Below are 20792 nucleotides of genomic sequence, written 5' to 3' on the forward strand. Positions count from 1 at the left end.
AGAAGAGTTTAACAGCAGGTCACAGGGCTGACTGTCTTCTTCATCCAGCAGTGCTGCCCTGGGGGGATTCCTTCTGGAACGGGGAAGGGGCCACGGTTGGCCAGAGTCAGGGCCAGGGCCACGTGGCTTCAGATGTTGGCAGCTGCCACCAACAATCCCGGCCACACTGAATCCCCACCTCAGCCTGGAGGTTCTCTGAGAAGCAAGGAGGCTCTAGGGGAAGGGGAATCAAATGTGATGGTTTTCATTGCAGTAGGAGAGAAAATGGAGCAGGGAAAAAAATAAATAAAAAACAAAAAACAAAAAAATATAAATAAAAGAAAAAATAAAAAAATGGAGCAGGGGCCTACATGGGGGAAGGGACTGAGCTACCACGGTGGACTGGCAAGAAGCACAGTCTGGGCGGTGGAGGCAGGGCAGAGGAACAGACGAACAAAGAGCCCATGCCTCGTTTCCAGGCTCTTCGGTGACTGCCCACACCTCTGTGCCTGCCCCTGAAGAGGAGAACAGAGCCAGGGGCCCCTCTCAGGGGACAGAGATTCGATCTCCCGACACGTCTTCCGCCAGTGCATCCCCACCTCCTCCTTCCCCCCTCCATTGCTCAGCCTGCCCGGCTCATGCACCCAGCCCAGCCCTGAGGAGAGCGTTGGCAGCTGGAGCTGGGAACCAGGTAGCAGAGCCAAAAACAACAGAGGAGCCGCCTGGCTGCCCGGGTGCCTGCAGATTCCCCTGGCCTCACTGTGATCCCTCCTGTCACAGGCAGCCCCCTCCTCCCATGCTGTGCTTCTGACCCCACCCGCCTCCCCCTTTGCCAGGGCCCCAGGGCTGGCTCCGGAGGCCGCTGTCATACCCTTCCTTTGAGTCTGGCTGCCCCTTCCCCCATCATTCAGATTCTCTGACCACACCTTCCCTAGTTCCGAAGATTTCTCTCCTGTGCCCAGATGTTCCTGGGAATGAGTTGCCTCCTTTCTACTCTCTGACTCCCAGCTTACACTTTAGCTTGCTGGAAGCTCTTTTTTTGGTCTTGCATCTATCCTGTTGCAATGGCAATTTCATTTGGGGAGGACCAGAGCCGGGTCTTAGCAGATTTGAAAAAAGGCTGGATCCTTAAGCCCAGGGAGACACACGAATAGAACATTTCCTTCAATATCAAGGATTAGAGCAGATTTAGAGGCAGGATGCTTAAGTCTATGCTCGGTGCTGCATGGAATCCTGAGGGCTCAGGGAGGCCAGGAGATACAGTGGTCCTGCCCAGGGGAACACCCAGCTCCTCTCTTCTACTCTTCCCCTTCCCACCCTCTATAGAATTCCTGCTTCCTTTGCGGCCCCTACCCTGAATGGCAGAGACCCAGGTGTCCAGCCCCACCTGGGTTTAATTTCTACATGACTCTCCGCCAACAAACTCTCTGATCCAGCAGATGCAATAACACTGCGCAGGGTGAGGCCCTTCTACAAGTGCTGCATTTGGCTGGAGAATCTCCCCATCCCCGTTGGGGGTGAGGGTGAGGGGTTCACAACACTCCCACTCTTTCCATCACTCTCCCCCACTCAGCCTCAAGGGATGATGGAGAGAGGTGGGGCAGCTTCCTCTTCCCAAGCCCCCAGACCCTTCAATTGTGCACCCATCTACATCCACTCACACCCACACTCTTGCAACCATTCAGGAGCCTGCCCATCTGCATTCCTTCTGCAAAACTAGCCACTTTCCACATAGCCACACTGCCATGAGGACAAAGCTCCAGAATGTGTCTTTTCTAACTCTAGCTTGTCTGTTTCTTCCTCACCCCTATCCTGCCTCTGCTCCCCCACCTTGTCTCACCAATCTGGCCCCCACCCGCCGCACACTTGAGTCTCCAAATTCCTGGGGGAGCCCCAAGAGAGGCATGACCCAGGCTCTTAGAAAGGGGAACACATTGCCCCAGGCAGATCTGCAGCAGATTTGGTCATAATTAAAAGGCCAGCGACACTAGGAAATTCCTTCTACTTATGGATCCCCGGCGGGAAATTAAAGCCAGTTGTTTGTGACTGAGTGACTGATGCTGGCTAAGCTCCTCCCCATCACCTGGTTCCAGGGCTCTAGCCACTACCCCTTGCCCCTAGGTTCCCCCAGCTTCCTCTGTTAGCCCCCTTTCCCAGTCCCCCAGCCCTCTCATCCCACTGCTCCCCGACCTCATGCCCCCCAACCCCCTTCCCCTGCATTTTTTCCTAAGTACCCCTTACACATGTGCCTCCATGCTCCTATGGTAATAGGGCTGCCGGAGGCTGAAACCTCTAGCCTGACTGCTTAGCACCATGCTCTGGACCCTCTGCCCAAACTCTCTCAGCCAGGGTTGGGGTGCAGGGGCTGGAGCTCAGGCCAAGAGCTGCCAAACCACAAACACTCACATCTGGAAAAAATTCTCCTCCCAGCCCAACTTCCCTTTGTCTTACTTCTGTCTCTTTGGTAATTCTGGCTGCCTGGCCAGTGGCGGGGATGGGGGTGGGGGTGGGGGGAGTGAGGAAGTGAAGGGAGGGGAGTGGGCCCAGGCTGGCCTGCCTCCACCCCAGGGAGCCCCCACCTCCAGCCCCTCTGTTTCCCTCAGCCAGACCACATCCCTCCTCTGTGCTCCTGTAGCTCCAGGCCCCCCTCATCCTGGTGACCATCTTTTGGGTGAGGTTTCTACATCCTTAGTCACAAGCTTGAGGAGAGGGTCAGCCCTGGCCCTTCTTTTTTTGCTGTAGGAGAGATGCCTACTGAGGAGGAGACTGGCTAGGGGCTCAAGAAGGTTGGATCGGAGACAGACAGGCGGCCTGGATGGAAGAGGCAGGGGGCAGTGAGAGGGAAGGAGAGGCAGCAGGAGTCTGGTGTCTGCCCTGTTCCCTCCCCCAGCCTCTCCTCATCCCTTTGGCTGGGAGCCTGATTTCACTGTCAAAGCCTAATCCCCCTCCCTTTACCTACAGCGAAGCTGCAGCCGGTTGATGGGGGAGGAGCAGTGCCTCAACCCCAGGTCCTAAGCACCCCGCAGGGACCACCCCTTCCCTCCATCTCTGCTTTTGTCTCTCCATCTTCCCAGAGCCCTTCCACCCGCTGCCCCCTCACTTGCAGAAGACCAGGCCAACCCCCACCCCGCTCCCTGCAATTAAACTCTCCTACACAAAACCTGGCACCCTAAAACCAGGCTGAAGCCTCCAGCTCCTCTTTCAGAATTGACATTTTATTGGTTATTGGGGGAGGGGGGGCGTCAAAAAGCCCTTTCTACAGTCTAATCTCCATCCTTCCGGTGCCAGAGTCACCCTAGTTGCATTATTTTCCCTACACACCCATTATTCAGAGGTTTCCCTCTTTACAGCACAGAGGCTGGACCTCCAGTGTGTTTGTTCTCCAGCCCCTTTCTGCAGGCTCTCCTCCTCCGGGGTCCTCCCCAACTAAGGCCCCTAACCTCCTAGACTGTTCCAGGGCTCTAAAGGAAAGGGCCCAGAATCTCGCAGAGCTGGTCCTCCGCTCCACCCTTGGCCACGCTGGCAGGGTGGGGCCAGGGCAGGAACCCAGGGCTGGGACCAGATGTGGGGATTTTTCTCCCCGCCTCGGAAGAAGCTGGAAGGACAGCTCCGGGTGGATGGCGGGGCTGGGGGTGCGTTAAGGGCATCGGGACCACGTGCACCGGTCCGCCGGGGGCAGCGGGGCCGCAGCGTCCCTCCACGCGGAACCGCCCCCGGGCTCAGCTCGTTCAGGAGTGCCGTATTCCCCACGCCCGACCCCGCTCCTCTGCGGTCGGCGGTCTGCGGCCTCCTGGCCTGTCTCCGAAGCTCCTGCCTGACTTCATTTTTGTTTGTCTCCTGGCCCCCTCCCTCAGGGTCTCGCCCACTCCCACTTGGGTCTCCGCGAGCAGCCGTGCCCTGCCCCCCTCCTTTGATCTCCCACTTCAAAGCCGCTCGCCGAGGGGCTGCCGCTCCTTCCGCCGTTTTACGGCTCAGGATGGTGACACCTGAGACCCTGCTCCTCCCCTTCCCCGGGCACCCAGCCCCCGCTCCCCCCCCACCCGGAGGTGGCAGCTCGGCGCGCCTGGGGCTCAGAGCCTCTGTCCCCGCCTCCCCTCCCTGCCGCGCACTGCGATCCCCTCGGGGGTCTGGGGAGCGGAGCGACAGAGAAAGCGCCTTAATAAAGAGCTCGTGTCAAGTGATTGGCTGTGACCTCTGCCCTCCCCAGCCTCGCGCTCAAGGCTCCTGTTTAACCCTTCGACGCCCGCCCAATTCTTTAAGAGGACTGAGTCTCCCTGCGCCAACTTTCAGCCCACCGGTCACCACTGGAGCCCGAAACCCGGGTGGGGAGTCTCGGGCGGGGGGCGGGGGTGAACCCCCTCCCAGCGCCTTCGAGTTGTTCCAGCAGGGGGCGCCGTTGCCTCACTTAGGTGCCTGGTCCCTGCACCCCAGGACTCCCCAGCCTCTCTCGAGTTTGCAGCGGTCACCCTGGATCCAGCTCCAGCTTCAGCGGAGCGGAGCTCGGCCGCCCCAGCTCCGACTCGCGAGGAGTGGTTTGCCAGCTGGTGGTGTCGCCGGGTGTCCGGCGCCGAGGAGCAGAGTGCACAGTGCAAGGTTGGGGAGGGATGGGGAACAGGCGAGATGCGACCCTGCCCCTCGGACTGCAGACGTGAGACCCCAGCCTCTGTGCCCGGGACCCGGCGCCCTCTCGATTGAGAGCCCAGTCCTAGGGCTCGCCCTCCGTCCGCCTCCTCATCCACCCACGGGCGCGGGAGCCAGCAATCTCGGGCCCCCTCGGCGAATTTTGGACCCGAGCATGGGTCTAGATCCAGAGGCCGTAGTGGGGGTGGGGGTGGGACGGTAATGAAGGGACGGGGCTCAAGGCCCCCACAGGTGGGGAGAGGGGCGGGACGGGAGGCGGGGCCACCTCGTTCTTGGGCAAGGGCGGGTCCGCGAAGGGTATAAAAGCTGTCCGCGCGGGAGCCCAGGCCGGCTTTAGGGTTGTCCTCGGACGTTCCCCGTTTCCTGAGTCCCGCAAGGCGGCGGAGACATCTCTTTTGACTAAAAGACTCAGCGTCCAGTGCTCCAGTGGAAAGATCTAAGGGGCCCGCCACTAGCGCCGCCACCATGCCCAACTTCTCTGGTAACTGGAAGATCATCCGATCGGAGAACTTCGAGGATTTGCTCAAAGTTCTGGGTAAGGAGATTTTTGATCGCCGGGGAGGGGAGAGGGCGTGCCGAGGCATCGGAGGTGGGTATGAGAAAGAAAGGGAAGCTGGAACCAGGGCGTGGGAAGCTGAGCGCCTACATTCCCAAGAATAGGGGCCAGACGCCTGGGTCCTGGGGCGCTGGGCCCGAATACCTAAATCCTTCTTTCTCCGGCGGGGCGCCCACCAGTGCCAGCTGCTGCAGTGACTCAGCCTCTGAATCAAGTAGAAACCAGAAGCACGAGGTCGGTATCTCTTGGGGTGAGGCAAGGGGGTTCTCCGCTGTTCAGAAGCTGCACACACTGCGTCCAGCCTGAGAGCCTGGGTCTCTACCCAACCGAACCCCCCGGAGGCAATCCTGCCTCCTTCCCCTTTGCCCCCTGCAGGTAACCCCATCTCCGCGGGCAGATTCCTTACCTCTTTGCCGCGGGTTCCGCCCACTAGGTGATCCCTCACAGCAGGGCCCCTAGATTCCCTTTTCTTAGCCTTTGAGAACTTTTCCACTGTGCTCCCCCCACCCTCCATCTGTGAGACAAATGCTTTCCTACAGCGAGCGACTAGAGTCCTAAAATCGTTCTGGATAATTATCACTTTCTTAGATTTCAACAAATGGCTTGTGTGAAACCCCAGCCACCCCCTCCTTTTCGGAAAATCCGAGTTCTCCTCTCCCTCCCTCCCTCCCTGGAGAGCCGGGCTGCAGCCCAGCCGGTTGAAGGTGGAAGAAGTTGAACCTACTCAGACTGCCTGTCCCAACTCCTGGGTGCCCTTCGGTGTCTGGGGAGTTGGGGGGTGGGGTGGGGCAGAGAAAGCCTGGACTGGCTGGGGAGAGGGTTTTGAAGAGAGATGGAGATTAGTCAAGAATTCAGCCACTTGGAAGCCACCTGGAAACCCTGGAGCCCTCCATTTCGGCCTGAACAGAGAGACTCTGGCTGGACTGGGCAGAGGGCACCCTGCGTGGGGCAGGGAGCTGAAGAAATAAGTTAGGAATGAGGAAAGGTCTGGAATGCTGTGAGGAAAGCAAGGATTTCCACACCCTACCTTACTGTTAGTTTTTCTTGCAATCTGACCACAGTATTTCTCAGAGTTCTGTCAGCCTTTCTTGCTCTACCCTTGTTGAAAGGAAAGGAGAAAAGTTTTCCCTTCGGAAAGCCTGGAGGCCATTCCCTCCCCCATCATCTCTGGATGCTGGCCCCTCTCCCTAGTGAACGAGGCAGTGACCTAGCGCACCCCCAGGCCCCAGCTGGAGGATTAGATCCTAAGCCCAACCCTGTTGTCTGTCTGTCTTCAGTCTGTTTGTCCTCTCTGTGGGGTCTCTCAGAGCCACGTGCCCTCCTCAGGGCTTGCTGAGGGGACAGACCGAAAACAGACCCGTTAGACAAACACAGTCCTGAGTCAGCCAAGGTCAGCTGAGCCTGGCCCCAGCGCCACAGGCACCAGAGGCGACGGGAGGGGTGTCCCCTCTGAACCGAGCCTTGCTTCCACAGGAACCTCAGTCCCTTCCTACTCCTCTTGTCCTATTCAGGGGTCTCTCTCCTGGGGAGGGATGCTCAGGTATTTGGAGGATACCCGTCCCTTCCCTTATGGCTCAGCTGGTAAAGAATCTGCCTGCAATGCAGGAGACCTGGGTTTGATCCCTGGGTTGTGAAGATCCCCTGAAGAAGGGGAAGGCTACCCACTCCAGTATTCTGGCCTGGAAAATTGTATGGACTGTAGAGTCCATGGGGTCACAAAGAGTCTGAGACGACTTTCACGTCTAACTCACTTCACTTCTTTGTCCCATCCAGTATGATGGTCATGGCACGTAGCTTCCCAGGTGGCGCTAGCGGTAAAGAACCCGACTGTCAATGCAAGAGGTGTAAAAGATGCAGGTTCGATCCCTGGGTTGGGAGGATCCCCTGGAGGAGGGCATGGCAACCCACTCCAGTGTTCTTACCTAGAGAATCTTGTGGACAGAGGAGCCTGCGGGTGATGATCCATAGGGTCACAAAGAGTTGGACACGACTTAACACACATGCACAGCACATAGCGAGCAGCTCCTGTTTCTGTAACGGGAAAGATAATTGTTAGATAGCAGGATGGACTTCCCAGGTAGCACCAGAGAGTGAAGCAGTCTGTTTGTTCAAGGATTTGGAGCAGGATGTGTCTCTTTTACCAGGTCAATTTGTCTTAGGAACCTCAGTCATTGCTTCCTGGTCCCAAGAGATCAGCAACCTGGGTCCCTGGGCTCCTGAGGGACAGGCCTTCCTCTTACTCCCTTCTGCCTGCAGTAGAGTGGGTCTGTGCTGGTGCCAAGGGGAAACGGAATGTGTTTCTCTAGGGATCCAGGTCTAGAGGAGAGCCGGGGGTCTGGCCTGCATCAGGGGAATCCCAGGCCACTCACCTGGCCCAGCCCAGTTTGGCCCCTCATCCTCACCCACTGTTTCCCGGAATGGTTCTGCTCCAGTTCAGGGCCGGAGGCCAGGCCAGGTGAAGCAGTGCACGGCTTGGACCTGGGCCCCGACTAGAGGTGCCTCCCAGCCTGCTTGACTTCCTGGCAGAGGGCTGCTCTCTCTGGCTACCCCATTCCTTTTAAATAGCTAGGGAGCGGAGAGAAGGAGTCCAGTCTGGGAAAGGACAGGGGGACAGGCACAGGGACTGTGAACCCACAGAAGCTGAATGAGAAGAGCTGGGCCCTGCAGTAGGGTGGGTGATCCTGGAGTCGGGGCACATCACGGGAGGGGAGGCGAGTGTCCCTCTCTGTCCCTTGAGAGGAGAGGGACGTAGATGTCTCCCAGGAGGGCAGGCGAACAGCACTCTGATGCATGGAACTTTGAGCCCCAACTCTGGCTTTTTATCTGCCTTCCTTTAGTCAGTAAAAACAACAACAGTAAGAGGAGCTACTGTTTGAAAACTTAAAGATGTGCCTGGTACTGTGTGTGCTCCGGCCTAAACACACATCGTCCCATTTGCTAGGCTCTTGAAGGAACTATTGTCTCCATTTTACAATTGAGAAATCTAAGGCTCAGAGAGGTTAAGCCATTAGCCCAGGGTCACCCAGCCTGAAAGGGAGGGTGAGCCAGGTGGAAATCATGGCCTAATGGATCTTATTTCACAGCCTGTGGCTTCCCCAGGCTATAGACCATTCTGTAGGGGGACACAGCTGCCACACCCCTTCCCCTGTTGAGAATCCCTGTTCCTTCTCATCCTGGGAGGGACAGAGACTCAGCAAATCAAGGCCACCAGACAGGGGAGGTGAGTAGGCAAAGAGCGAAGTGGCCCCTACTTCAGGACATGAGTAGTGAGGGCTGGCTGAGGAGGGTCTGCCCTGCACATGGGTGGGGGTGCAGACACAGTGACTCTGATGAGCCCACCCCAGCTGATGGTCTCAAGCAAGGTGAACAGAGGACCAAAAGTGATGTGAATGGAGCCAAGGGGAGCTGTAGCAGGATGAAGGGACCGGAGAGAACTGAGTGCAAAGCTGAGACTTGGGGATCCCAATCCAGGGCTGCTGACTCATCCAGGCTAGAAGCAGAACTCCCAGGGGAGGGCGCTGCCTCTCTGCCCCTCCTCCCTGACCCCCCAGGCCATCAGGGCTGCACCACCTGCCCTCCTTTCAAGACGCTTTTTGGAAGGCAGCTATGCTCACCACTATACCACCAACGTTGCATTCAAGACGCTTTTTGGACACCCAGGAAGCCTCCCTCTCGTCCCATTCGACTCACAGTTCAGCCTGCTCCTGCTGTCCCCTGGGGAGGGTATGAGGCAGGTGCCTGGAGCGTCCATCCTCTCCCCTCCCTACAGGGGTGAATGTGATGCTGAGGAAGATCGCAGTGGCTGCAGCGTCCAAGCCAGCAGTGGAGATCAAACAGGAGGGGGACACTTTCTACATCAAGACCTCTACCACTGTGCGTACCACGGAGATCAACTTCAAGATCGGAGAGGAGTTTGAAGAGCAGACTGTGGATGGGAGACCCTGTAAGGTGCGTGCAGGGGTGGGGTCCCTCAGGGTCATGGGATCCATCGCCTGGTGTCTCACCATGACATTTTCCAATCTTTTCCTCGAGTCTTTCCTCCAGTTCCAGTGGGGACAGCCCCTAGGTAGTGTTGGTGGGTAGAAAGGTGGCGCTTCCTTTGTCCCTCTCACGGCCTTGTCCCAGCTGCGGGCCCAACTCACCTGGCCACCCTCTCGTGCAGAGCCTGGTGAAATGGGAGAGTGAGAACAAAATGGTCTGCGAGCAGAGGCTGTTGAAGGGAGAGGGTCCCAAGACCTCCTGGACCAGAGAACTGACCAACGATGGAGAGCTGATCCTGGTGAGGCTTTTTCCTGCTTTTCTCCTAGCTCAGACAGAGCAAGCCCAGTGCTACCTTCAGAGATTTTCCAGGTCATTCCACAGTACAGGAAATTTAAGAACAACGGTGGCTGGTCTCTCTGTCTCCTGATGGAGCTGCTGGGGCAGAACTAGGCTGTCTCTGTCCCATGCAGTACCCTCGTGCAAATGCAAAAGGGTGTCCCTTCCGTGTGGAGCAAAGGACTTGCTCTGAAAGGCCCCAGCAGTTCTCTGGGGGGATCTTCCTGGCTTGGGGAAGGGAGACGTAGAATGGACCCTGGGCCTCTATTGTCCTCCATCACATGATGCCCAGGCATTTTGTGAACCATCCTGAGCCAAGAAGTAGGTTTGGACGTGGCGGCCAAGCAGAGTACTTCCACGCAGCCCTCCTGCTCCCAAGCACAGGAACCAGGGGCCTCCCAGGCTAACAGTGACTCCTCTCCTTTCAGACCATGACGGCGGATGACATCGTGTGCACCAGGGTCTATGTCCGGGAGTAAGCGGCTGTGGCCCGAGAACCGCCAGAGCCACCGCCGGTCCTTGCTCCCTGCGTCCTGCCCCTCCCCCACCCCTTCCTCTAGGCTAGCTCTCCCCTCACCCCAGTCACTTCTGGGGGTTCTGGGTTGCCTTCTGCAGGGGCTCTCCTTTTATTGACCCCTCCTCTCCTCCCATATATCAACACGATGGATGGAGCCCAGATCACCGATTCCAGGATCACTCCCCCGCCCCCCGCCCCAGTCCTAGCCCCGAACCGCTCATAGCACCATCTCTCTCCTTTTCTGCAAGGGGACCCGAGGGCCTAAGTAGGAGAGACCAGCCCTCTGTCTGCCACTCTTTGTCCCTGTAGCCCATACAGTGTAGAATATTTATTGGTTAATTTTATTAAAATGTTTTAGGAAATAAAACCTGTCTCTGGCTCATTGGGAAGGGGCTGGGTAAGTCACCTGAGTCCAGCTTGGCCTTTGAGAGGCAGTGTGAGACAGTCCGATGTTTCAGCAGCACTGGTGCAGGGTTCACGAGGGGGAGGGAACCACCTGACCTTCCCCCTCCTCCTCACCTCCCCTTCCTTTGCTGCGGAATCCAGGGGGTCCCATCACCTCCACTCCCCCTCCCCCAGCCTCCTTGGTCCCAGCTCTGGCTTCCAAAGTTTCTAAGGCCTCATCCTCTGACTCTCAGCAGATGCTGAACAGCCGACTCCCACCTTCTCCTGTGACGGTGACATAGCTCCCTCCTCCTCCTCCGACTGTTCCTTCTCTCTCCTCCAGCGCCAATCTGTGGGCGACCCCAGGCCTGGCCTTGGCCTCCCACGTGGCTCCCGATGACTCATCGCCGCCCACGGGATGGCCTTGCTCTTGCCCACGTCTCCGTGTCTGAGACAAGCCTATCTCTGCCTCGAGATCTCTCACTCTGCCCCGTCTGCCCCGGCTCTTGGATCTTCCAGGCTCCTTAGGTCCTCCTCCCACGCACCTCCCTAGGCCTGCACACTCAGTTCTCTGTCTTCCCAAATTCCATCACAATCTCTTTCACACACCACTGCACTAGACCCTGCTTTCTCATTGCTCACCTGGTTTATTCAGCAGCAGCTCCTAACTGGTTTGCCTGTTTGCAATTCATGTTATCATGATGTGATTGGGGCCAAGTGAGCACAAGTGATAAGAGAGGTTCAGATCCTGGTTCTGCCATTTGCTAGTTGTGACTTCAGAAAAGTTACCTAGTTTCCCTGAGCCTCAGTTATCTGGGTCATTGTTTTTAATTGAAGTATAGCTGATTTTGGCACTGGCAGGCAGATTCTTTACCACTGCGCTAGGGACGAGCCCCTGAAGTAGGAAATGACAACCCACTCCAGTATTTCTTGCCTGGAAACTTCTGTGGACAGAGGAGCCTGGGGGGCTACAGTTCATGGGGTCGCAAAGAGTTGGACACAGCTGTGCGCGCACACTCGTAGTTGATTTACAATATTGTGTTAGTTTCAGGTATATAGCAAAGTGATTATTTTTCAATTCTTTTCCATTACATGCTACTACAAGATAGTGAATATACAGTAAATCCTTGTTTATGTTATATATGTTAGTGTGTATCTATTAACATCATTGGAGAAGGAAATGGCAACCCACTCCAGTATTCTTGCCTGGAGAATCCCATGCACAGAAGAGCCTGGTGGACTGCAATCCATGGGGTCACTAAGAGTCGGACACGACTGAGCACCTAACGCACATTAATATACTCGTCATTTATCCCTCTCCCACCCCTTTCCCCTTTGGTGACCATAAATTTGTTTCCTATGTCTGTGAGTCTATTTCTGTTTTGTAAACAAGTTCATTTGTTTTTGTTTGTTTTCTGCCACACTTTGTGACTTATGGATCTTAGTTTCCGGACCAACCAGGGATCTAACTCTGGCCCCTGCAGTAGAAGTGCCCAGTCCTAACCACTAGACCACCAGGAAATTTCCTATATTACTGTTTAGACTCCACATATAAGTGATATATAATATTTTTCTTTGTCTGACTTACTTCACTTAGAATGATAATCTCTGTATCCATCCACGTTGCTGCAAATAATAATACTTCATTCTTTTTTGTGGCTGAGTAATAGTCCAGTATATATATATACCATCTTCTTAGGCCAGTTGTCCGTTAATGGGTTCTTGGGTTTTTTCCATGTCTTGTCTATTGTGAATAGTGCTGCTCTGAACATGGTAGGGGGTACATGTATATTTTTGAAATGTGTATATTTTCAAACTAGAGTTTTCATCTTTTCTGGATGTATAGGATTGTGGGGTTGTGGAATCAGTTATTTGGCTTTTTAAAAACACAAAACAATGTAATTGAAAGGCTTATGTACCGGGACTGGGAAGCTTCAGTTGGGTCTAACTTCAGGTGTGGCTAAATCCAGGGACTCAAACACCTACATCCGCCTCTCCCTTTGCTTCCACATCCTGCGCATCTGTTTCTTGGTGCATTGGTCACCTTCGATCTTGTCACATAGAAATGACCTCTAAGTCATAGGAAATGGGTTTCATACGCCTCCAGCTTACATGGTTACAGCTTGAGATCCAAAAAGAAGTGGGACTCTCTCCCAGAGTCTTTATCTTGAACATCCCAGGATTCAGTTTGCTTCTGCTTATGTCACATGACCATCTCTTGGCCCCTTGGACTAGTTGCTGTTGTCAGGGCAAGGGGCCCACTGATTGGCCAGGCCTGGACCTCACACCACACCCATGGCCAAGGAACAGGTTTGGCAAGGTGATTAACCATCCCATCAGGATCCCATGGGATGGGAAGGAGCGCTTATCCAGTGAAGAGGGCTGCTATGAGTCTGAGGCTTCTAATCTAGAAAACAGCAATTATATATAACATCGACCTCACAAGGATGTTGTAATAGCTAAATAAAATAAATCTCATTAAGTATATAGCACTTAGCAATAGTAAACTCTTGGTGTCTCTGATGTATCCTTCACAATGCTGCCAGGGGATCCTTCAAAACCAGGGCACTTCCCTGGTGGTCTAGTGGTTAAGAATCTACCCGCCAGCGCAGGGGACATGGGTTCAATCCCTGGCCCAGGAAAGTAGGACATGCAGTGGGGCAACAAAGCCTGTGCACTACTGAACTTGCACTCGCGTGCCTGTGCTCTGCAACAAGGGAGCTACAGAAAAAAGAGAAGCGAGCACATCGCAACTGCAGAGTAGCCCCTGCTCCCCACAACCAGAGAAAGCTTGTACATAGCAATGAGGACTCAACGCAACCATAAATACATAAACTTTAAAAACCCCACACCCCCCAAAAAAATTGAGATGGCTAAAAAGTTCATTTGAGTTTCCTCTAACATTGAACAAACTTTTTGGCCAACCCAATATGTTTTCTGTCAGCCTCCTGTTAAAAGGGCTTCCCAGGTGGCACCTGTGGTAAAGAACCCGCCTTCCAACGCAGGAGACGTGAGAGACACGGGTTCGATCCCTGGATGGGAAAGATCCCCTGGAGGAGGGCGTGGTAACCCGCTCCAGTATTCTTGCCTGCAGAATCCCATAGCCAGAGAAGCCTGGTGGGCTACAGTCCATAGAGTCGCAAAGGTCGGACACGACTGAAGTGACTCAGAGCGCACGACCTGTTTAAAAAACAATAAAACAAGGTACAAAATCCCCTTAGCTGCCGCCCTTCGTTTTGTCCAAAATAAAGTCCGAACAGGTATTAGAAGCCTTTCAAGACATGACCTCTGCTTTTTCCTGTGTGTGCTCTTCAGGGCAGGCCTCTGCTCCCACCTCGCCTGGATATGTATGCCACCCTCTCAACCGGCCGTAGGCACCCAGATGCTTCTTCAAAGCTTAGCACCTCACATAGCCTGAAGCAGCCTCTCCCATCAGTGCTGACACTCAGCGGCCACGCTTCAGAGACTCTGTGTTGGCTGCGGAGCCTCCTCTGACTACAAGAGCAGGGTGCCCTGGGGCCAGGGCCTCCTGCTACAGCCCCGTTAGAGGCCACAGGCTGCAGCTGAGGGCAGAGGATCAGAGCCAGGGAGCAGGGAAACAGTGTGCAGAGTCCCTGGGCCAGTGAGTCCCCTCTCCTAGTGTGGGGAGGGGGAGGGGAGGGGCCCGTTCATTTATTCATCCAACTATTGTTTCCTGAGAGTCTCCTGGGAGCTGGGCACTCTACTAGATGCTGAGAACACAGAAATGAATAAAATGGGCAAGATTTCTGCCCTTATGGGGCATGTGGGGGGTAGGGGGAGTAGATCTCAAGTAGGATAAGATGATTTAAAATAAGTGCACCGATAAATACATATAAATGCACCAATAAATATGCAATCACCTGTTGTGGTAAGTGCTATGAAGGAGAAGGGGAGAGGAGGAAGAGAGTGCCATAGAGAAGACCTCACTTAGAATGGGAGTGGGTAGAGTGTCAGAAGAGCAGGTGTTTTGGAGGACAAAGCACTTAGGGATGCCCTGGAGGACTCAGTGGGGTAGAGAAGAGGAGAAGGTGCTCTAGGCAGAAAGAATCACAGGGTAAAGGCCCTAAGGACAGTTCGGGCAGCTCAAGGTCTTATAATTGGAGTGCAGGGCAGCAGGGGGCCATCGGTGACACGATTGTGGAGAACCTGAAGGACATGAGGGCCACAGTAAGTATTTCTTTTTCTTTTTTTTGGCTGAGACTTGCAGCTTGTGGGATCTTAGTTCCTGACCAGGGATTGAACGCCGGTCCTCAGCAGTGAGAACTTGGAGTCCTAACGACTGGACGGCCAGGGAATTCCCAGTATTTCTGCCCCCCCCCCCCACCCAGTATCTCTTACTTTAAGAGCCATGAGAAGTCACTGAAGGACTTTTTAAAGGGAATGGCATTCCATTTGTGTTTTAAGGAGCTTCTTCTAGCAGCCAGGTATATAGATCAGAGAAACAGGGGAGTGAAGGAAAGCCATCAGGAGACAGATGAGATACTCAGGCAGAAGGTGGAGAGAAATTCAGTGGAGGGCGCAGATTGTGGGGCGTTAGAAAGGGGGAAGAAAAAGGAAGGTGTAAAGAATGGCTGTCTGGGGACTTCCCTGGTGGTCCAGTGGCTAAGACTCTGCACTCCCAAGGCAAGGGTTCAGTCCCTGGTCAAGGAAATAGACCCCACTTGCTGCAACTAAGAGTTCCCATGCTGAAACTAAAACCCGGTACACAGCCAAATAAATAATGCCTTTTTTTAAGGTACTGCTAAAAAAACAAACAAACAAAAAAAGAATGGCTGTCTGGCTTTGGTTGCTGCTTGTGCTGGTTTCAGAAATGGAAAAATGAGGGACTTCTCTGGTAGTAGAGTGGATAAGAATCTGCCTGTCAATGCAGGGGGCATGGGTTCGATCCCTGGTACGGGAAGATTCCACATGCCACAGAGCAACTAAGCCTGTAAGTCACAAATACTGAAGTCCGTGTGCGCTCGGGCCTGAGAGCCGCAGCCGCTGAGCCTGTGTGCCACAAGAGAGGCCACTGCAGTGAGAAGCCCGCACACCGAAATGAAGAGTAGCCCCCACTCACCACAACTAGAGAAAGCCCACGCAAAGCAACAAAGCCCCAGAGCAGCCAAAAATTAAAAAAAAGAAGAAGAAGAAATGGAAACTGAATCAGGCTGGGCCTTCTGGATACTAGTTTTGTGCTTGGTTTCATCCAGAAGAGCCCTAACTCGTCAGCCTGAGCCCTTCCTTTATCTTCTTTCCGCATCACCTCCTCCCCTCCCACCCCATCCTTGACTCTGGCTCTGTCTGACCTGCATCCAGTTGCTGGCTCCCCAGCCTACCCATCCTTCCTCAACCTGACTGCTCATTCCCACCCTGGAGAGACCTTTCTTCAGGCCTTTCCTGCACCTTTCCCAGGCCCTTGTGGCTGGCGCTCCGTCTGTTTGGGGCATCTGCTCTTGTTTCTCTGCCTGGTTTGTCTCTGAATACAGCTGTTGAAAATGGCAGTGAGAAGACACATTTCTTTTTCCCAGAAGATCTCGGAGGGCAGGGGCTGGGTCTCCCCCCTCAGAATGGGGGTTCTCTGAAAACAGTAGCTATTTGTCTACCCTGAGACGGGGGCCCCACTTTGGGCGGGCCCTTCCTCCTGGCTCTGCTTCTCCAGTACTTCCCTGCCTGCCAGCCTGAGATGACAAGGAAGTTTTAGCCCTGGACACAGGAGATTGGATCAGGGAGTGGCCACCTCACCCATCTGGCCCAGCCCAACCTGTGAGAAAGTTCCTCTAGCTTCCCCTCCCACACCAAGGGCCTCTTGGGCTCCTCTTCCGTTACCTACCCGTATTAGTGGTGCATCTGAGGGAAAAGGCATAGGAGCCCCCACCTCCTGCCTGTATCCTTAAAACTCTGTGAAATCTCTGTGGGCAGAGTCTTCTCGAGAGTCCAAGCTTCTCAGAGGGGAAGGAGAGGGTGAAACCTCTGAGGCAGCAACAGAGGGGCCTGCCTGGGTCACCGAGCCCCCGCAAGGGTCAGGACAAGCAGGGCCCAAGAGGAAAGGAAGGCAAAGACACGTGTGATTCTCTCCTGGGGTCGGGGCTGTGCTCAACGCGCCAGGGGCGCTGATAGGCACCAAGGCAGTCTACACCAACATCTCAGGGAAAGTGAGGTACATGCACACACAGACACACACGCATACACCAAGAAACAGGAGCATGGAGCTGAGAAGAAGGCCTAGAAAAGCCTCAAAACCAAGACAGTCAGGGCACAGCTGAGACCAGAGAGGAGAAAGCTCGGAGGAAGCCAGGGCCTGGGGTACCACCGAGGCCCCCAGAACCTAAGGGCAGCTCTGTGCCCAGGTGTGCCAGGAGGAGCCCAGTTACTTGAACCCACATGGGAGGGTCTGGCAGCAGTGGGGCCACAGACAGGAAGCCCCGAGAGAGGAGCAGGGAGGAGGGGAGAGGGAGAGGAAGAGAGGGAGAGAGAAGGAGGGAAGGGAGGAGACCAGGGGAGGGGAAGACGGAAGAAGGCAGCGGGCAGGGATAGGAGGAGAGCTAGGCTGGAGAGGCTGAGATGCTCAGGCGGAGGGGAAGAGGCCGGGAAGAAAGGGCCCCAGGGCTGGGGGTCAGAGGAGAGGAGGCATGCTGGTCAGGGCCTCTGACCCCAGGTCCCAACAAAGGTCTGCATGAGGACCACCACAGGCACAAGATGGACGGGACTGTAGCCTCCAGGCCCTTTGTGGCGGAGGATTAAAGGGAGCAGGCTCTGAGCAGAGTCCTCCAGAGTCCCCCACCTCTTGTGGGCTCCCCTACCCCTCTCCACAGTGACCTCAGGACCCTTCAAGGGTCAGCGGAAAGGGAGAGACTGGAGTGGCAAGGTGGGGGAGAGGAGTCCAACCAGGTATTTCTCTTGGCTGGGCCAGCCATACCTGAAAAAGATGAGGGACAGGGTAGCCGGACAGCCAGGGGACCTGGGAAAGTCCTTCGGCCCGTCTAGACTCTCCCTGACCCAGGTATGGAACCTGGGTCTCCTGCACTGCAGGCAGATTCTTTACCATCTGAGCCACCAGGGAAGCCCAGAAAGTGAATCCATCATGTGCGAATAAGAGGCAAAAGCGATGCCTACGGAGGCGCCAGGAGGCGTCAGGAGGGTAAGACGGCTGCTGTAGCGAAGCTCAAGGGTCCCCGGGCCAGGTCTTCCCACCTCTCCTTCAGACCTGCCGCTGCCCTCCTGACCTCTTGGCTTCTTCCTGTCCTTGTACCCCTTGGCGCTGCCAGTCGAGAAACCAGTTCTGTTCCTGCCCTGGATAAAGATCTCTGGGCTGGGCTCTTCCCAGGCAGAGGCAGAAACCTGGCCGGCTGACAGCACCCCCACTCCTAGCCTGGGCTGTTAAGAGCTCCCCACCCCAGGCCCACCTGAGGTCGGCCTGGCCTTTCCTCACCATCCTTCCCACAGTCCAGCCCCACCTTCCTTCCCAGCCCCATACCCACTCAAAAAAATTCTCAGAGTGGGAGCTTGTAGGGGGCAGGGTCCCTCCTTTGCCTTCTTCCTTGGGTCTCCCAGGAGCCCTCGGGTTCCCCTCCTCCCATCCACACTCCCCGTTCCGTTCGGGTCGGTGGAGTTTGTCTCTACCTCCGTCTTCATCCATGCCCCACCCACTCCCCACTGGACTGTGACAATTGTTCCCTGACAGCAGGGTCAGCCCCTTGCCCGGTCACTGGCACCAAGAGAGGTCGGGTGAGATAGGGTTGACCCCACTTAACCCCAGCCCCTGGTCTCCTGAGCCATCATTCATGTCCCGTGACATTCTCGTCCTTTTCTCATCCCTTGGAGCCTCATGTCCCCGCTCCTCCAACTGGAAGGGACTTTAAAAGGTCATCTCCTCCATTCTTCTGCCTCCTCATCAAACATCTGCCTGACCTCTGCCCCTACCCAGCACTCTAGAAACCCTATTCCTCGTGTCCCAGCCCTCCACAGAGTTGGCCAGACTCTCCCAGCTTCCCCAGGGGATCCAGCCACTTGCAGGGGAGTGGAAGATCAAAAAGGAGAGAAGGCAGTACTGGCAGCCACCGGGGGATCTGGGGACGTCTGGAGGAGACTGGACTCAGGGCTCAGCTCCCACCCCCACTCCTGGAGGTGAGCAGGTGTGTGTCAGGTCAGGCTGGGATTCAGGCTGGTGACTCAAGCTGGAGCGGGCCGACAGCTGCATGGTCCTCGGCGGTGAGCCCTCCCTTCCGGTCGCCCCGAGGTGGAATCTTAGAAGCTGGGAATTCAAGAACCACAGAACAGAGTCCCAGAAGGAAGGGCCTAGGGGATCACGCCTCTCCTTTGTTCAAAAAGAAACTGAAGACCAGAAAGTGGTGTGGCCCACTTGGGGGGGTCACTCAGGCAGCAGGGGAGTTGTTTGGTCCCGGTAACAGGGGGATGCCTGATCTCCACGGATGTCAGCTCGACCCCTCCACACCCTCTTTCTCCACAGCTGGGGACGTGCATGCTCCAGGGTGGAGAGGTGTTAGGCTTCCCCTTTGGCTCTCCTCCATCTTTCACCCATGCGGGGGACAAGCGTCTGCCCCTTGCTGGGCCTCTCCTCTCCTTCTGGGCTGAAGATTATGAGGCCAGGACAGGTGTGGCAGGCCATCAGCCTCAGGTGGGGGATTACGGGCTAAAGTTTCAGCAGGAGCCTAAGGGGAGGGGATCTTCCTGGGCTCAGCTTAGAGCTGCCCGGGGAGGGACAGTCACCTTCCCTTGGCCGGGCTCTGGAACGGGGCACTGGAGCTTCCTCAGAGGTCTGATCATCCAGCTCCAATACATCTCATGCCACCCAGGGGGTTGGACCAAAGTGTAAGGGGACCCATGGGCCAGACAGTCCTCCTGCTGGGTCAACTATGGCACGGGCGTCATCACTGTTTCCGCAGATGCTGACAAAGGCAGGGCCCAGGCCTGGTCTTGGGAAGATGGGCGGCGTTTATTTCCTTGATAAACATTTACGAAACATCAGCTATGTGCCAGACCCCGTGCTGAGCAGGGTCAGTGTAGTCCTGAATTTTCAACCATCCTCTCATCCACTGAGGAACTATTCTCTGACCTCCTCGGAGGTGCCGAGCACATCATTCTGGCTCCTTGTCCTCAGCTCTGCAGCCAGGATGGAACCCCCACAAGGGAGGGCCCTCTCTTCCCGTAGCCAGCCTCTGCCGTCCTTAGGCTGCCCGCGTCTCAGAGCCAGCCCCTTTCCTCGCAGGTGTGTCTAGAAGCTAAATCTTTCAGTAAAACTTTCCTGCAATTGTCCTTCTGTCATCACAGCCCTGACTCAGGAATCAGACAAGGAAACAGAGGCAGAAAGGTGAGGTCATCCTTCCAGTAACCTGTGTCGAGGCAAGAACATGGATCACAACCCAGCTGAGTCCCAGGACTTAACAGAACAGGAGGGAGTCCCCCCTCCCACAATCCTCCTTGGCTCACTCCTTCTCTTGCCCCCATTCCTCCAGGGAAGTCCTTCCCAGAGGCTAACTGAAGTGCCTCCTGCTGTAGCTCCAACTCCTCGCTTCGAGCTGGAACCCAGAGGACAGGCTCCTTTCCTCAAGTGGGCTCAGAGACTGATAGGGGAGCAGTGTGGGCACTCCCCCGTGGGGACACTTTCTCCACCTCTCTCAGCCCTCTTTTCTTCTCTCTTCTCCACCCTGCATCCTCTCCCCTTCCCTCCTCTCTCCTCAGCCCCCGACTCCAGCTCCTGGCTGGGTGCCAGCATTGTTCCTGCCTGGCTCCCCGCTCCCCTCCTCCTTCCCTCCCTGCCCCCTCCAGCCAGCCCAAGGGGCACCAGCCTGCCCAGGCCCGGCCCCCAGTAGTCCCAGGCTAGAGGCTGGGGGTGGGAGGAGACCCTTCTGGTTCCATCCTCTGCTTCCTCATTGCTCTGCGCTTCTAGTCCCCACTGGTGGGCCTCTACTCTGCCATAGAAGCCTGGAGAGCTTGGATTACTCAGGGGCCCTGGTTATTTTTAATGCCCTCTCGGAAGATAAATATACCTCCCCTCCCCCCAGCTGCCCGAGACAGACCATCTCCTCCAGATTCCCTCCTTCTCCCACCATTTATCCAGTCTCCTCAGACTTGATAAATGCCTTCCCCTGACAGTCCCTCTTAGTGGGTCTCCCCAGCCTAGACTCCCAGCAGGAAGACAACTTGACCCCCAAACCCCGTAGATGAGGTGGGAGGTGCTCTGGTGTCCTGGCTCCACCTAGTGCCTTCTTGAGACATCACACCCAGCGCGCCCTCAGGAGGCTGCAGCAGGACTCAGAAAGCCCTGGGAAGGAGGCTCTGGCCAGGAGTCGCTCCTTGGCCCCAGCCTCAGCCCTGGGACCCCTCTTCTACTTGGCCAGGGGAGGGCCCGGTGGCCAAGAGCCCACTGCTTCTTCC

The 20792-nt window shown here is 55.8% G+C and overlaps 1 protein-coding gene across 1 annotated transcript; it reads left to right on the top strand.

The window, feature by feature from the left end:
- Positions 1 to 4948: 4948 nt before the first annotated feature.
- CRABP2 (cellular retinoic acid binding protein 2) lies at positions 4949 to 10143 on the top strand. The gene is made up of 4 exons (XM_043453613.1): positions 4949 to 5155; positions 8946 to 9124; positions 9339 to 9455; positions 9922 to 10143. The coding sequence occupies exons 1-4, from the start codon at positions 5086 to 5088 to the stop codon at positions 9970 to 9972; spliced, it is 417 nt and encodes a 138-aa protein (XP_043309548.1). The 5' UTR covers positions 4949 to 5085; the 3' UTR covers positions 9973 to 10143.
- The last annotated feature ends 10649 nt before the right edge of the window (positions 10144 to 20792 follow it).

The sequence above is a fragment of the Cervus canadensis genome, chromosome 2 (assembly GCF_019320065.1).
Source record: "Cervus canadensis isolate Bull #8, Minnesota chromosome 2, ASM1932006v1, whole genome shotgun sequence".
In the NCBI taxonomy this organism is placed as follows: domain Eukaryota; kingdom Metazoa; phylum Chordata; class Mammalia; order Artiodactyla; family Cervidae; genus Cervus; species Cervus canadensis.

Coding starts and splice junctions, on each gene's coding strand:
- CRABP2 (XM_043453613.1), top strand. CDS start 5,086: ATGCCCAACTTCTCTGGTAACTGGAAGATCATCCGATCGGAGAACTTC. Junction 9,125..9,338: donor TGGATGGGAGACCCTGTAAG/GTGCGTGCAGGG, acceptor CCTCTCGTGCAG/AGCCTGGTGAAATGGGAGAG. Junction 9,456..9,921: donor ACGATGGAGAGCTGATCCTG/GTGAGGCTTTTT, acceptor CTCTCCTTTCAG/ACCATGACGGCGGATGACAT.